The 16,563-nt window shown below is 45.9% G+C and overlaps 2 protein-coding genes across 2 annotated transcripts; one reads left to right on the top strand and one right to left on the bottom strand.

The window, feature by feature from the left end:
• Nucleotides 1-7,505: 7,505 nt before the first annotated feature.
• On the top strand, nt 7,506-8,063 carry C8R40DRAFT_1062891 (uncharacterized protein; the record flags this gene model as incomplete). The annotated part of the gene is made up of 1 exon (XM_046225489.1): nt 7,506-8,063. A coding segment is annotated over one exon (558 nt), but the record flags the coding sequence as incomplete, so codon positions are not given.
• Nucleotides 8,064-8,772: 709 nt separating this feature from the next.
• C8R40DRAFT_1178197 (uncharacterized protein) lies at nt 8,773-10,748 on the bottom strand (the record flags this gene model as incomplete). Its single annotated transcript, XM_046232826.1, has 4 exons — nt 8,773-9,282; nt 9,801-10,104; nt 10,293-10,571; nt 10,624-10,748. 4 exons carry the CDS (start codon nt 10,746-10,748, stop codon nt 8,773-8,775), a joined length of 1,218 nt encoding a protein of 405 aa, XP_046079182.1.
• Between the last annotated feature and the right edge of the window lie 5,815 nt (nt 10,749-16,563).

Raw genomic sequence — 16,563 nt, 5'->3', positions numbered from 1 at the left:
CGTTCAGAAGACAGGACCAACTACGAATGATAAACCACTGGACTCTCAGAAACCTCGGGACACACCCAACTTATCCAAACCAGATATGAAACCAACTGCTTATGTTACAACTTCTAATTCGCATGCTATGCCAATGACTTCAAAGATTGAGAATGTGGATACTGTACCTGATGTAACTACTGTTTTGCCAGCCAATAATACAACTGTTTGTTCCACTTACCCTGCACATCGACTTAAACCGTTTGCTGCACTCTTGTCTACTTTTCCGAGTTCTCCTTTACCAAATGAATACTCGATGAACGATCAATCATTCGCATACTCCTCATTGGTTCAGAAGAAACATACACTCTTGGATTCAGCCTGTACCAATCATATAGTCAACAACTGAAGCTTTTTCCATACATACAATGTCAATGGAGCTGCCACCATCCAAACAGCTAATTCTGGAATACTTTCAACTCAAGCCTCTGGAACGTGTTATTTTGAAACTCACATTGAGGGTACTAATGATACATTAATTCTGGAGATGCACGACTGCCTGTATGCACCGGATGCTCCAGATGCTCCAGTATCATTAATCTCTGTAGGCGCAATGCTTGAGCATGGCTTCACTTTTACCATTCTACCTGACATAGTCAAGATTCACCCAGAAGCAGACCAATACTTTATCGCCATCATTACGAACCGACTTTGCGTTTTAGGAGGGAGGTTTATATTACCAGATAAGGAATCCTCAGACCCTATCCACTTTGCTATGCCGGTGTTTATTCCCCGAATACCTAACAGTGCATTATTTCATGAGCGTTTTGGACATCTGGGTGTGGATCTGACGAATGAACTCCTTACTGGAAAAAACGCAACAGGACTTGATGAATGGAATGGAACCAAGATGCGCAGTATATGTGATTCATGTTTGAAAGGGAAACATCCTCGTTCCGCTTACCCATATCACGGAAATTGAGCTTCAGCACCACTAGAACTCATCCATACGGATACATGTGGACCTATAGGGACAATGTCGAACCATCATAGTTCCCACTTCAATATCATTGTCGATGACTATACAAGCGCCTTATCTGGAGGTTGTTTTGCAAAGAAAAATCAAGCATTACGAATCATAAAGGCCACAATCTCGACATGGGAGAATATAATGGCACCTCATAAAGTTAAAAACATTCGACTTGACAGAGCGAAAGAATTCCATGGCTCGGAAGCTACTTCATACTTTGAGGAGAAAGGGATTTCGGTTCAGAAGACTGTGGCATATTCTCATCAACAAAACCGAAAAGCCGAACGATGGGTCAGTATAATTGAAAACGACGCTATGACGATGTTAGTACATGCCGGACTACTCCTACAATTCTGGGAAGATGCTGTTCGTACTGCACTATACATTCATTTCCGCCTTCCAACAAAAATGATTCCAAATAATAAAACCCCATACGAAATGGTCCATAAAACAGTTCCGAATCTTTCACATTTGCGAGTATGGGGGTGTCAATGCTGGATTCAGGTTTCTGAGGACATCCGTTTGAAATTTGGAGATAAGATGATAGAGGGGATCTTCGTTGGATATGAAGAGAATTGAATAGGTTGGTGTAAGACCTGGGTCAAAATAGGTCTTAGGGTAGGTTTTGGTATGTGGAGGTTTATGTTGTAGCATGCTAGGAGCAGGCTGGAGCTCGAAGGGAGCTACGGGAACCGCGACTGAGGACGGGAATGACCTAGTAGTGGCTGGAACGACGGGATGGTGACCCTTGAGGGATTCCTAGGAGGTCCAGGGAGGTCCCTAAGGCGTAGGGAGGTTAAGGAAGAGTGCGGGACTGTACTATATTGCGTAGTAGGAGTTGTACTGGCTAGAACATCAATATAGGATCGAGTAGGTCGTATGTATAGATGGGTCTCGAGGTGGTAAGCTCCCGAGAAGGGATGTGCCAGGGAGGGTAGGTCCCTGGGGGCTAGGCTTGAGGATGGACGTCCTCGAGTGTGGGAGGTGGTAACGGAGAAGCAGTACGTAGTTCGACGTGAGGGGTAGCTTCGACGTTACCTAGATCGAGGTCCTGAAGCCTATAGAATAGCTAGGGAGCTCGAGGAGGTTTGGGGAGGTTAGCTCACCAAGGCGGTAGGCGTTGGGGAGCTTTAGTATTGTTCGAGGGAGCTCGGGAACTCACTCGGATTGCTTAGACGTAAAGTAAAAGCGTGTATTGGGTCGTATAGACGATCACAGAGACGATAGACAAGAGTTGAGAGAAACAGAGGTAATGAAACAGAGAGTAAAGAGAAATCCGTATGGTTAGCAGGTACAAAGGGACAGGGACTGGACCTATGCAAAAGGGTGTGTGTTCAAAATATACCAAGCTAGGGACGTTTATGCTACGATGGTGCTTATATAGGCGAAAGGAGTTGACAAGGAACCATTATAGTAAACGAGCATTCAATGGGGATGGTGTGAAGTGCGGAACCCATGAGGCTAAATTGATAGGGGATTGTCCGGCGGCATACACGAGTCGCGGAGCTGTCGCTTCAGATGGAGGTTAGCATTGGTCGGAAGGTTGGCTAGGGTTCCGTCATGGGATGGGAGGTTATTTGGGAGGTGGGAAGGAGCTGGTACGCGGTTCTGGGATGTCTAGGAGGTAACAAGGGGAGCTTTTTAGGGACAGGGCATGACAGTTGGAGAGTTTGAGATACTCAAGGCAAAGATCATTTTTTGGACCAGGTCGTGTTCAACGAATCCCAATTCGGCCGTTTACATGGACCAAAACCCTTGAAATCTACCAAACCAACATCTGATTCTTCAACTACTGTCGTGACGCCTATTCAAAACCTGGTTCCTCCCAAAGGATCTCGTACTCAGCGTACCATTAAACTCACTGAACGGGGAAAGGAATGGAGGGACGGTATTAGAAAACATGACAAATTGATTGCAGAACGACGAGTCCAGGATGGATTACAGCCGAACCATACCACCCAAACAGAAAGCGATATTACGGGTTGTTCATTAGGGTGCCGCATAACTGAAGACAACCTTTCATGTCTAGACAATGACATGGATATATTCTTTGCAGCACTCGCCAATATTCCTCAACCTCTAAATCCTCTTCCAACCAAATCGACAACAACCTCAAAACTGTCATGAAGTACGTAGCCCCTATCATTTTCCTTTTCTCACTGTCTCGACGCCCTTACTTGTATGATTACATCACTGTGAAAATCCCATCAATTACTGATCCACCTGACCCCCATCATCGATTACTGATCCACCTATTACCCTTCTCCTTCTACTAGCTTCCGCCACCTTCTTTGTTCCTAAACTGTATAGTATTACATCGTCATTTCTCACAGATCGGATTATGTATATAAAGCCAGCCCCTCACAGCCTGGTCCCTTATCTTGACCTCTCTGTCATTATCTTGGGACCAGGTATGTGCTTACTTATTGTTACCTATGACTACAATACTCAATATATCTCTGTCATTATCTTGGGACCAGGTTGCCTGCACTCCGCTTAGTCGCTCTGCTTCATTGCTCTACTCAGTCACTCCGCTCAGTCACTCCGCTCTATCACTCTGCTTAGTTGCTCCACTTCCCTGTTCTGCTTAGTCACTCCGCCTTCGTCACTTTGTGACAAAAACCAACAATCTTTGGTCTCAAAAAACCACCTTCGACATGACGACAAATGCTACTATGACCTGATGCTATGGACTGGCTTGCAGCAGAAGAAAAGGAAATTACTGGCTTATTTGAACTCGGTGTATTTGAAGCAACAGAGAGGTGTCTGAAAGACAAATTTCTGATTGGACTCAAGATGGTCTACGACCTCAAACTCGATGGAACTGTCACGAAGCGGCAGAGGCGGAGTGACTAACGGAGCGGGAAAGCGGAGCGACTAAGCAGAACGGTGAGGCGGAGCAACTGGACAAGGCAACAAGGCGGAGCGACTAAGCAGAACGGCGGCAGGCTGGTCCCAGATAATGACAGAGATATATTGAGTATCGTAGTCATAGGTAATAATAAGTAAGCACATACCTGGTCCCAGATAATGACAGAGAGGTCAAGATAAGGGACCAGGCTGTGGAGGGTTGGCTATATATACATAATCCGGTCTGCGAGAAACAACGATGTAATACTGTACAGTTTAGGAACAAGGAAGGTGGCGGAAGCCAATAGAAGGAGAAGATGGGTCAGGTGGATCAGTAATCGATGGATCAGTAATCGATGGGGGTTTGACAGTGATGGGATGATGTATCGTACAAGTAAAGGCGTCGAGACGGTGAGAAAAGGAAAATGATAGGGGCTGCGTACTTTATGACAGGAACGAAAAAGGCGAGACTTGTGGCTCAAGGTTTTACGCAACAACCTGAGGACTATGGTAATGTTCACGCTCCTGTCACGCGAATGGTATCACATCAGATAGTGATGGCATGGACCGCAAAGATGAACTTAGAACTTTTTTCATTTGACGTTAAACAGGTGTTTCTTTGGCAGAAGAAATCTACGTTAAACAGATTCCAGGACGTCCTATACCTGATCAACCATCTGCGGTCTATTGTTTACAAAGAGCACTATATGGCCTTCACCAAGCATCAGCGGCATGGTATTCGATATTGTGTAATGCACTGGAAGACCTTGGATTTTCCCGCTGCGAGTGCGATAATGCTGTTTTCATTGGACGATGGACAATACCTCCCGATTCATCTATTACGATGCCAGAAAATGGTGACCCGCTGGTGATGTTCATCCCTAAGTCGATGACGGTTTAGTATCAATAAATTCTTTGGAATTCTACTCATGGTTTATCAAAAATATTAACTTACAATTCAAGGTCATCGATTTAGGTCCCACTTCCACGTTCCTTGGAATTTGAATCTATCGTGATCGCTCTCAATGATTGTTATGGCTATCCCAGGAGAACTACGTGTCGGAATTACTGGAACAATACGGACTACTGGAATGCGTCTCACATGATCTACCACTCTGCTACAAATTCGATGGACCCGACTCAACAACTTCTGTTTATGATGACGTTGATTCCGAATCTCTAACCAAGATTTATCAAGCCCTCGTTGGATGCCTACTATTTCTAGCCCTCTGCACACAACCGGACATTGCATACTCAGTAATGTTTTTTTGCTGGCGCAATTCAATTCCAAACCCTCATCATGACATCTCATTGCGGCGAAAGGAACACTCCGATACCTTGCAAAGACTCAATCATGGGCACTGCAATATGGGGGTGCACACCATAACGATCTCATCAAAACCCTTGGAATTGATTCCGATATGATGGCCCTGTCTGACGCAGATTGGGGAAGCAATTCCATAGATCAAAAATCAATCTCAGGCTTCAGAATCTTTTTATTCAGGGGATTAGTTGCATGGTCCGCTTCAAAACAAAAGAGTATTGCTCTATCATCGACTGAAGCTGAGTATATGGGTTTGACCCACGTTCTCAAAGAACTTCTTTGGATTCAGGTATTTACATCTCTCATTAAACTTCCAATTCCTCATCCATTTCCACTTATATCTGACAATCGCTCCTCCATTGACATTGCCAACTCCCGTTCTGTATCAAACCGATCCAAACATATCGATATCCGTTATCATTTTATCCGATCCCATATCGAAGATGATTCGATTACGACAATTTGGTGTTCTTCACTTGACATGATTGCCGATATATTCACAAAGTCGTTACCTACAGATTTACATTACAAACATTCCCTTTCACTTGGACTAATCTCACTTCCTGACATACCTTGATATTTTTCCTTCTTTCATTGGTGGGGGTGTGTTGGAAGATAGTTTCCCTCTTGATGCCGATTCATTCCGGACTCACGTGATTCATCTTACTTATAGTCTTTTTCACACGTTCATCACCCTCAGCTGTTACTACCTTATTGGTTTCACACTGAGGGTGAGTATTCCATATTTGTACTTATACTCATTGATACTTACTAGCTAGTTAGTTTTGTTTTGTTTCGCTGGTGTCAAGTCCATGCCTCGGGCCTCCATTCCGCCGCTCGGTACTCCGAAGATCCATCGTTTATTGTAATCTTACTCTTATTGTTCTTTCTCGCTACACATACCCTTTCGTTCTAGTCCCTCCTTATTGTCTTTTACTTTACCCTGCAGGTACTACTCGTATAGCTCCTAGTAGTTAGTCTGGCGCTCCGCACCGCTGCGCCGTTCCGTAGATATAAATACTGCCTGTACGCTACTGTAGTTCCTCAGTTTAATTATCAACTTAGATCTCCCTTCCCAACTTAACTCTTCTCTAAGTCTTCAGGCTCAACGCCTTGAAGTACTCTCTACTATAACCTTAGGACTTAGACGTCCTCTGGTTCGCTCCTCGTTACCGGCGATACCGCCGCTCCGACTTGGCTGCTCCTCAGCTCCTCTCCCTATACTCTCAATCTCCGGGGACTAACGGCGTAACAGCGGTGTTGTTAATAACTTCACTACTGTCCCACTCGTCTTCCGCACTTAGACACCTTGTGGCTTTGGCATGGTTACACGGTGTACATGATCTTAACAGCTTGTTGTACAGGTACAAATCTCAGCTGTTACTACCTTATTGGTTTCACACTGAGGTTTTGTTTTGTTTCGCTCGTCGTACAGGATACTCGATCTCTAAGACAATGCTTTGCAAAATGGTTTGCTTGTATGGATTTTTTACCAAGTGTTTATTGCAGTTTATTTCTAGTTATTTGTCCAATACATTTTTGGGCCGAGGCTTGAGGAGGCTCTCTTCAAGGACCACCGGGGCCGTTGGGCTTCGTTTTGGGGCAAAAATATATTGAACAAATAAATAAATACAAATAGATAGAGTCAAGCAAGCAAAGAACTACACAAAGCACTGTACATGTCTAATACTGAGATATAATAGGGACAGTCAAAGTGGATGCTTATACATCTGCTTATTTCATGCTTATTTGAAAACAAAATTTTGCTTATCCTAGAAATAAGCAACTAAGTGTTGACCGACCTCGTTTGATCTCCTGGCTTATTTTGGTAGCTTAATTCGCAATTCGAAAAAAACACCTCTCTACTCTGCTACCATAATGCCCAGTGGTGCTCGTCGCCCGGCAAGAGCCAAACAATTGGTGCGAGCTTATCTCAAGTTTCGCATTTGGTGCAAAAAACCACAATTGGAGCAATGCAGAAGAGAAGGTTACAGAACCAACAGTTCCTTCTGGAGGATTGTCCATCGCATTCAAGATCTCTCTTCTGGCAGTGACTCGAGTACAAATAGCACTTCCTCTGATTCTCTGCAAAGTCAGGTCTTCAGTAGTGATCTGTCCAGCATCACCATGTCAGACCTCTCGGAAGAGTCAGACGATCTCATGGCAGATGATGAATGGTCCTCCTCTGACAGTAGTCCAGAGACAGATTTTGATGATTCTGACAGTGAAGGTATTGAGCTGGAGCAGCTGATAGTGGGCAGGCAGATTAGGGAGGAGATTGAGAACATGTATGCTCACTGATATGAAGTACCCCGGAAGCCCCTCCAGAAACCTCCACAATCCTATCTTCACCATGTCCTCCTGACTCTCAAAAATGGTCGCACAGACCATTTCCGTGAAGAACTCCGGGTCACACCTTGTACATTTGACAATCTTGTCTCCGCCATCAAAGAAGATATTATTTTTGAAAATTACTCTGAAACTGCTCAGCAAGCTCCAGTTGAAGAGCAGCTTGCAGTTGTGCTATACCAATTTGGGCATGATGGAAATGCAGCAAGTGTACAGAAGGTCGCAAATTGGGCAGGTATTGGAAAGGGTACTGTTTTGGTATACATGAAACGTGTAATCACTGCATTCCTATGTCCTGAGTTGATCCACAATGCAGTCCGGATGCCAACAGATGAGGAGATAGAGAAAGCAAAGAATTGGGTACAAGCTCATTCCTGTCGGCGATGGCGCAATGGTTGGTGTTTTGTCGATGGCACCCTGATTCCCTTATATGCTCGACCATATTGGTATGGTGAGAGCTATTATGACCGGAAATCTCGCTATTCGTTGAACGATCAGGTGAGTGATGTAGCTTTGGATCTTGTTTTTTAAGATTGACCTTTCGTTAGATCATTAACCTTCCGAACCTCCAGATCATTGACTTCTCTTATGGACATACAGGCAGTACTCATGATGCTACAGCATGGGAAGGAACACGATTTGCTAGCAACCATGAGGAGTATCTAGCTGAGGGAGAGTGGATATGGACTGATTCCACCTACCCTGTCAGTACCTTACTTTCGTCTATGGAACTGTACTAATTCAATTTTACCATAGCTCCAATCTTGGGTGATCTCCCCATACAAGAAGCCTGACCGGTATGAAAGAGATAATGCCGTTTTCAACAAATGTGCATCCAACCTTCGAATACGTTCAGAACATGCAATTGGTTTCCTGAAGGGCCGTTTCCATTCATTGAAGAACCTTCGAATCAACCTCAAAAATGCAGATAGTCATTGTTTTGTAACATTGTGGATCTCATTGTGTATTGTCATTCACTCATTCTCGATGCGCTGTGAGGCAGAGGAAAGAGCCAACAGTGAAGAGTTGGATGTGGCCGAAGATCTCTTTGTTATTCAAGGATTGTCGCAGTCAGAATCTGATGATGCGATTGACACCTATGTTCCTCAAAGAGGTGAATGTCTCTCTGCAAGGAGGCTTCGGGAAGGAAGGGCTCGTAGGATACAACTGAAGGAACAGTTGTTACGTTCACAGGAAAGGAGAGCACAACACCATTGATATTACACATAGAGATATACACCTACAAAATGAAATCGTTTGTTTCAAAACCAGTATTATTTAGAAAGGCATCATTGAATTCACCCGAGCCATGGTATTCATCAAGACCATTTAGCTCAAGGCCAACATGAGCAGTCGGGGTATTGGGGTACAAACTAGTGGAGGGTTCCAAAGGAGGACCATAATTTGACATCGATGCCGACAATGTTGATGGCTCAGATAGGTTTCCATAACCATACTTCATTCGAAACTCATGCTCCTGCTGCATACGGAGCTTTGCCAGCTCGAAATCAACCTTTATCTTCACCTTTGACACCTTTGTCTGGCCCGAAACTTGTATCTTCTCTAATGCCAGTGCCCTCTCTGTCTTATTCCTCTTGCGATGCAGATCGATCTTCTTCTGCAAAGTAGCTTCTTCAGCCTTCGAGATGTCAGCAAAGCGGTCAAGAGGATTAGTTGATTTCTGCATAGGCTTTACAGCCTTCTCCGATGTTGCCTGCTTAGGACCTCGCCTGATATTGTTTGGTCCATGCTATCACCACGTTTCCTTTTTGCGGGAACAGATTCTGTCAGAGCTCGGTCCAAACAACATTGAGGTTGAGAATGTCAAAGGTAATGTTGAGGTTGATATGCGTAGCTGAGCTAGAAAACGCATTAGTAGTTTGTCAAAGAGATAATCTTACTTATTTCGGAGCTACTGCAGTAACAGAGTGAGTCAATGTTAATGCGAGCTAGTGTACGTTCAATAATAGAGCGAGTCAATACTAAGGAAGCACGAATGAAGCGGTTCACGCGATGATGATAGTTGCAAAGTGTCAGAACAAGAGTGCCATTCTGTATCTACTGACACATATTTTATATCTAGCTAAATTCGTAGAAGTTTATGGAATGTTTGAGTACTTAGGATTAGTTTGAGTCAAGTTGAATTGACTTCACTGGTAACTCGTCAATTGACGAACACGGTAGTGATGCATGTGTACAGTGAATCTGGAGAATATGAACTCTAATTCAATACTCAACACCTCAAGCCAAAGAGAGAGAGAAACAAACTTTGCAGAGATCTATAACAGATTCTGATTTCCCAGGAGTCTCTTCATCAGAATTGTTGGACTTATCCTCTTCTTTATCTTCATCCTCATCGTTCCCCTCTCCATCAGACCATACAGGGGAGCCATAGCATTCTGGAGAAGAGATCGTGTTTTCATGAAGGAATGATGTGTCGATGGGAGTTTTGGCCCTCCTAAGCCCGACTGGGGTGATGTTGGGACGTTCACCTACAATTTCACGTACAATGAAATAGTACGGAAAGTTTTTCTTGACTTTACCTGGTCCACCTAGAGTGAGCCAAATATATCTGTAATATAAAGATGACTTACTCCATACCGTCGTGAAAGAATTGCTCAGGGACATGTCAATCTGGTCTTCCGATGTAAGACCTTCTCCAGTCTGTCCCATGATTTCTTTTCACTTTTTATAGTTCTTCACCACACTAAACAATCTTGTCAGTCATCTTTGAGGCTCTAAAAACAAAAGATTACATACCCCTCAATATTGTTCTTCACTCGTTTTGTCCAGAGATCTCTACCAGCAGCCTCCTTACTCTTGAGGTCAAAAGTGGCATAGTATTTTGAGGTTTCATTGCCAAATACAGCAGTGGCAAGCATGAAGTAGTATTCAGATTTCAGGAGGTTGTTTGACCTTGTGATACGGTTTCCGTCTTCATCTCGTCCTATAGTCCCAGGACCGGGAAAGAGTCCTTGTTTTATCTCGGGGTTGTCACTAATTTCCTTCAGTAGTGTTTCCTGGAGTGCTACTGTCCAACTGTATAGGTGTACATAAGCTTTGAAGTGAGGAAAATTCAACTGCAACTGACCTGACTCGTCCATTAGCTTTGTCTGCATCACTGGAATCCGCAACATCATCTATGTTGTTGTTGACAGCTTTCGTTGGCTTCCTTTGTTTTCTTGAACTGGTTTTTGTGTTACCAGTACTTTTCATAACATCCCTATTTTTGTGGCTTCGGTGGCTGTTGCCTTGGTACTTCTAGTACCTCTTGTGGTAGATGTACTGTTGTTGTCCTTTTTCTTTTTTCCAGTCATGATATGGAGAAGATTACACAATTTTGTAGGAGATTTTATCGATGTCAAAAACTCGAAATGATTAGTGCTGTAACCTTAACCTTATTAACTAGCTCTAACTTCAGTTGCTGAAATTTAGTTTCAGCAGCTCGGGAGCTGCTGCTAGCTTAAATCAACGCTGAAGATTCTTTGTCACTCATTTCAACTTTCAGCTGCAGAATTAAGCCAACGCATAAGCATCCACTTTGACTGTCCCTAATGTCATCATCGTTTAGTTGATTTTTCTATCTGGGTTTTTGTTGGCCTTCTTCCCCCCTTTCATTGGTGCACAGCTTTCCTCTTTGCATGTGAAGATGAACCTCCAGATATGGAAGGAATGGCATCCTGTCATGCCCTACCCCGTATTCCTCTCCAAATCTTAGCTCCACAAAGTGCACCCATATCACCTTCCACTACCCCCTTCGTCTCTTCCTTTCTATAACCCTCCCCATCATCCAAACACCCAGAATAAGGCTTTCCCGACACACATACAAGACCTCCCTATCACCAACTCCATTAGGTATTAATCTCGATTACCGCCTCATGTTCCCCAGATTCTCCAATGTTCCCTTGTTCACTTCCCGTACCTATTTAAGTAGTCTCACAATGTTCCCAAGCCCCAGCTTGGTATATTTTGAACACACACCCTTTTGCATAGGTCCAGTCCCTGTTCCTTTGTACCTGCTAACCATATGGATTTCTCTTTACTCTCTGTTTCTCCTATCTCAGTTTCTCTCTACTCTCGTCTGTTGTCTCTACAATCGTCTGTACGATCCAATACACACTTTTACTTCACGTCTAAGCAATCCAAGTGAGTCTCCCAGCTCCCTCAAACAATACTAAAGCTTCCCAACGCCTAAGCACCTCGGTGAGCTAACCTCCCCAACTGCTCCTCAAGCTCTGGGACCTCGATCTAGGTAACATCAAAGCTACCCCTTACGTCGAACTATGTACCACTTCTCTGTTACAACCTCCAACATGTGAGGATGTCCACCTCTAAGCCCCAGCTCCCGGGACCTCCCCTCCCAGGCGTATACCTTCTCAGGAGCTTACACACTCAATACCCACTTCAGCTACGACCTATTCAATCTTACATTGACGTTCTAGCGAGTACAACTCCTACTACGCACCGCTACTAGGTTTCGTACTTCTACCTTCCCTCCCTGGACCTTATAGGAACCCCTTCAAGGGTTACATCTCTCCATCTCAGCCACTACTAGGTCATTCCTATCCTCGGTTGCAGTTCCCGTAGCTCCCTTCAAGCTCTAGCCTGCTCTTAGCACGCTACAACGTAAACTCACTATACCGACACCTACCCTAAGACCAATTCTGACCCAGGTCTTACATTATACCAAGCTCTCCTGTCACTGAACGGACTCATCGCGATGAAATGTCTGTGACGTCAACGAAACGACCTTCTAGTTCCAAACTCAAATTGAAGAAACAAAAGAGCGCCTTATCTCGTGGAAACACAATACAAGCCCAAAAGTCAAACCAGGCTGCTAGCTCCACTGTCACCACATCGGCAGCTGGACAATGCCCGACGCCCACCCCAGAACAGCCGTTTGGGGATGAAACTGCTAGTAACGTAAGGACCCCCAAGGGATGTCAACCTGCAGTTCAGGAGCCCCCTCCAGTGGAACCTGGGATGGGACCACCACAATGGAGGTTGTGAGGCCTGGCACAAAAGGCCTGCTCTTGTCCTATCTGGACTGGGCCTAAGCAAGCAGGACAGCTGCCTAGGCCGTACAAGGGGAGGTGGGATAAGTGCCGCTACTGGTGTAGGGAGCCTGACCAGTGGTGGTTGCGGAGCTTGGGTGGACCTAGCCAAAGGTCCTGGAGTGGGGGAAGGAGGTGTAGTTGGTGAGGATGGAGGTGGTTGGGGGTGTGGAGCCTCGACATAGACTGTAAGTCGTAGGAGAGGCTCAGGAAGTTGAGAGAGGTGTTCAGAGAGGTGAGACAGAGAAGAGAAACAGAGTTGAGTGAAACAGAGGTGAAGGAAACAGAGTTGAGGGAAACAGATAAAGAGGAAATGTATGACAGGTGAGACGTGTCAGGCCCTGTTAGCAAGTACAAGTAGACTGTACTAACAGGGACCAAGCCAGGTTGGAAGAGTTTCCAGATAAGATTTGACAATAACACGCTGGGGAGCTCCGAGGGGAGTCCCCAGCCTAAATACTATACATGTGACAGCCATGTGGCATATTACATAATGGTAAAAGCGGACAAGGGGAGCTCTGGGTATACAGTGGGGAGATATAGGGAGGTAGTAAGGAGGAATATGATAGGTAAGGAAGCAAAATCAGGCAAGGCATGACAGAGGTATACCTCCATGGGTTATGCCCAACCTGCCAGTAGTCCCATGGGAGGTTTTACCTATTCTCCCACCTGGGGAACGAGAGGACCTCCCCCTGGACCGGTACCGCAGCTAGACATGGAATCAGCTTTGAACGCAGGTGGACTAGTCAGCAGTCAAGTAGCCACTATAGAAAGGACTACCAGGCTATCCAAATACTTCAAAACGCGAATCTAGCAGAGGTGGCAGCTAAAATCAATGAAGAAAGCAACGAGGATGTCAATGCAATCCCTGTAAAAAATCGTAGACGCAGGAGATACACCACGGCTCACCTCCTTGCCCTAGTGGAATCAATGCCTGATCAGGATAGTCCTGTCCGGGTCTGTAGCGGACAGACAGTGTACATGTACACGCCTATGAGGCATATACAGCAACTTCTGGTGAGGAGTAAGGAGTCTGAAGCGAAATTTCTTCATTTGCTTCAACAAATACGCTCCCCTGACCAGATTTAACAATGAGGCCCTGGTAACATACCTCAAGAAAGGGGTAGCTCCCTGGTTGCCTCTACAGGTTGTTACCGGAAGGGAATTGATCCTACGACAAGTGGACTCGAGTGTTCACGAAGTTGGATGGAGCTGTACGTGCGCAAGTGGAGAGTTTGAGGAACCTCCACAGCAAAAAAAACACTGCAAGGATGGCTGAGTCGATTCCCCGGGTTGGAGCTAGCACCTGAAGCTCCTTATAAGTCCCCCTTGTGTAGGGAACGAGACCCAGCTGATGTCTGGACCTCCAATCCAGAACCAACTGTGACAGGGAGGTTCCAAAACAGGTCCAACTGGAAGGAGGGACGACAAAGGGCTTCTGCAGCTTGGGGGGATGAGGAAAACTACGATAGCAAAGATTGAGGGGATGAGGAAGACTGCTGCCACTGCAGGGACGGAGGAAAATGGACCGAATCGGTACTCCAGGCAGGAGTTACTGATACCAGGAGGAAATGGACTCCCGAGGAAAGAGCGGAGAAGTGGAGGAGACGAAGACAAGAAATCTGCATGCGTTGTGGAAGAAAGGAGCACTGGGCAAAGGACTGCCCTAACCCGGAATCATTGGAACATCCAGTGGAGGATCAAGGGAGCTCAGAGAGAGCATCCAAGGCCAATTCAACTCGAGGAAGAGGAACAGCCAACCAAGAGGGAGGTTGTAAGGACGATTCAACTTGTCCTTTAGAATGGATTCGCGCCGGGATTGTGGTGGAGGAACGGGAGGGAATGGATGACATCTGGAGTGTTCACATCCTAGACTCACCAAAGGAAGGTGAGCAAGAACTGTTGGACAAAGTGGGAAATGGGAAGGGGGCTTCGAGGTAGATCAGGGCGAACTGCGAAGTCCCGCAACACCTTCGCCTACCACAATAAGAGCTGCACTCGCGGGGAGTCAGCCAGCTTGTCTCACATCCCGATCCTATAACTCCTTCATCATCCTTACATGCTTTCCGTTCTCCGACCTCGATGAAGACAAAGAATACGCCACACTAGTGGATAGTGGAGCAACTGAATGCATAGACAAAACCGTCACTATGCGACATCCCAAAAATCTGGTTGACCTAACAAATAGCATCCCTTTGAAGCTGTTCGATGGGCAACCTACCTCTGCAGGATTGATAACTCAGACCTACACTGACCAGATCAGCTTTGCGGATGGAACAATTCACAAGGTGGAGTTCCTAGTAACTCGATTACACCCCACGGCTCCAATTGTGCTAGGACTGCCGTGGCTATGCACGCACAACCCAGTAATTGACTGGAAGGAACTTTGCCTGATGTTCCAGGACCGAAACGTCCGAATCTCAGCAGCCCTTGCATCGGAAATTGTCCAACCAGGCGCTGAGGGAGGTACTGAGGAGCTAGGAAGGGGGGTAAACAGCGAGGAAATACACAAAGGAACTCTCCAACCACCTCCTGAAGCTTCTCAACAACCTCCTGAAGCTCCGCAACAACCTCCAAAAGCTCCTCAACAACCTCCTGAAGCTCCTCTTGAAGCTCCAAGGACAAGGGTGAAACTAGAAGAAGTGAAGGACAATGAGTACGAGGCGGGACAACCAGGTCCACACGAGTTATTCCCCTCAGACAAAAATCTAGGGCCAGACAACCCAATCCTTATGGGGATCAACAAATGGCTAGCGTTTGCGAGCAAAAGCACGGAACAAGAGGTGGAGGAAATCCTTGAGGCTGGACAATCCGCCATGGAGAAAGTAACCCCGCAGCCAGCGAAGGATTCAGAGGAGGCCTATCAAAAGTGGAAGAGTAGGGACACGAACCGATTCTCCTCCTGGCCTGGAGCTAAGCAAAAAGTCAGGTGGAGGAAAAAAAGGAGGGAACATGGATCGCCTATTGAGGGAGGGAACCCCAGCATATTTCTTTCATATATCGCCGGCAAAGAAAGAGTCCCCCACCGAAGAAAGGCTCCGGGCAAGTGATAGTAGCGCCCCAGAGGGAGTGCAGCAACCAAAGGATCCTGAGAGTGGAAACCCTAGTCCGGAACAAGGGGGGGTCGTCAAGGAGCTCGACAAGGAAGCATCGAAGCGCCAAGAGACGGAGGAGTTAAAGAAATCCATTCCCGTCCAATACCAGGACTACCTGGATGTATTCTCACCCGGAGAAGCAAGGATGCTACCTCCGCACCGACCCTATGATATCAAAATCGAAATGGAAGGGGATGCGATACCTCCCATAGGGAAGCTCTACAACATGTCTGAGAAAGAGCTGAAATCTCTTAAGGAGTACATCGATGAGATGTTGGGCAAGGGATTCAGATGATCCTCCAGTTCCCCCGCAGGAGCTTCTGTCTTGTTTGCCAAGAAAAACGATGGTACCCTACGACTCTGCGTTGACTATCGAGCTCTGAACAAGATCACGAAGAAGAATAGGTACCCTCTACCACTGATAGGCACTTTAGTGGATCAACTGCGGAAGGCGAAGATTTTTACAAAGATTGACCTCCGCGCAGGATACAACAAGGTCAGGGTAGCCCAGGGACATGAGTGGAAGACTGCATTCCAAACTCGGTATGGGTCATTCGAGTACCTGGTAATGCCTTTTGGGCTCACGGATGCTCCCTCCGCATTTCAATTCTTCATGAACAAGATCTTTCACGATATGGTCGACGTTTGTGTGGTGATTTATCTGGACAATATACTGATTTACTCAGATGACGAGGAGTCCCATGTGGAGCACGTCAGGAAGGTCCTGGAACGATTACGGGCCAATCATCTCCATGCAAAGCCCGAAAAATGTGTGTTCTATGTCGACACTGTTGAGTACTTGGGGGACACCGAAGCATGAGCTTGACAGGATCTGGGACAATGATTGTCAAGAGGCCTTTGAAAACCTCAAGAGTGCTTTTA

This window comes from Lentinula edodes, assembly GCF_021015755.1.
Source record: "Lentinula edodes strain Le(Bin) 0899 ss11 chromosome Unknown C8R40scaffold_77, whole genome shotgun sequence".
Lineage (NCBI taxonomy): Eukaryota > Fungi > Basidiomycota > Agaricomycetes > Agaricales > Omphalotaceae > Lentinula > Lentinula edodes.
The sequence above is the reverse complement of the archived record's forward strand: the minus strand, read 5'-3'. Positions and strand labels throughout refer to the sequence as shown.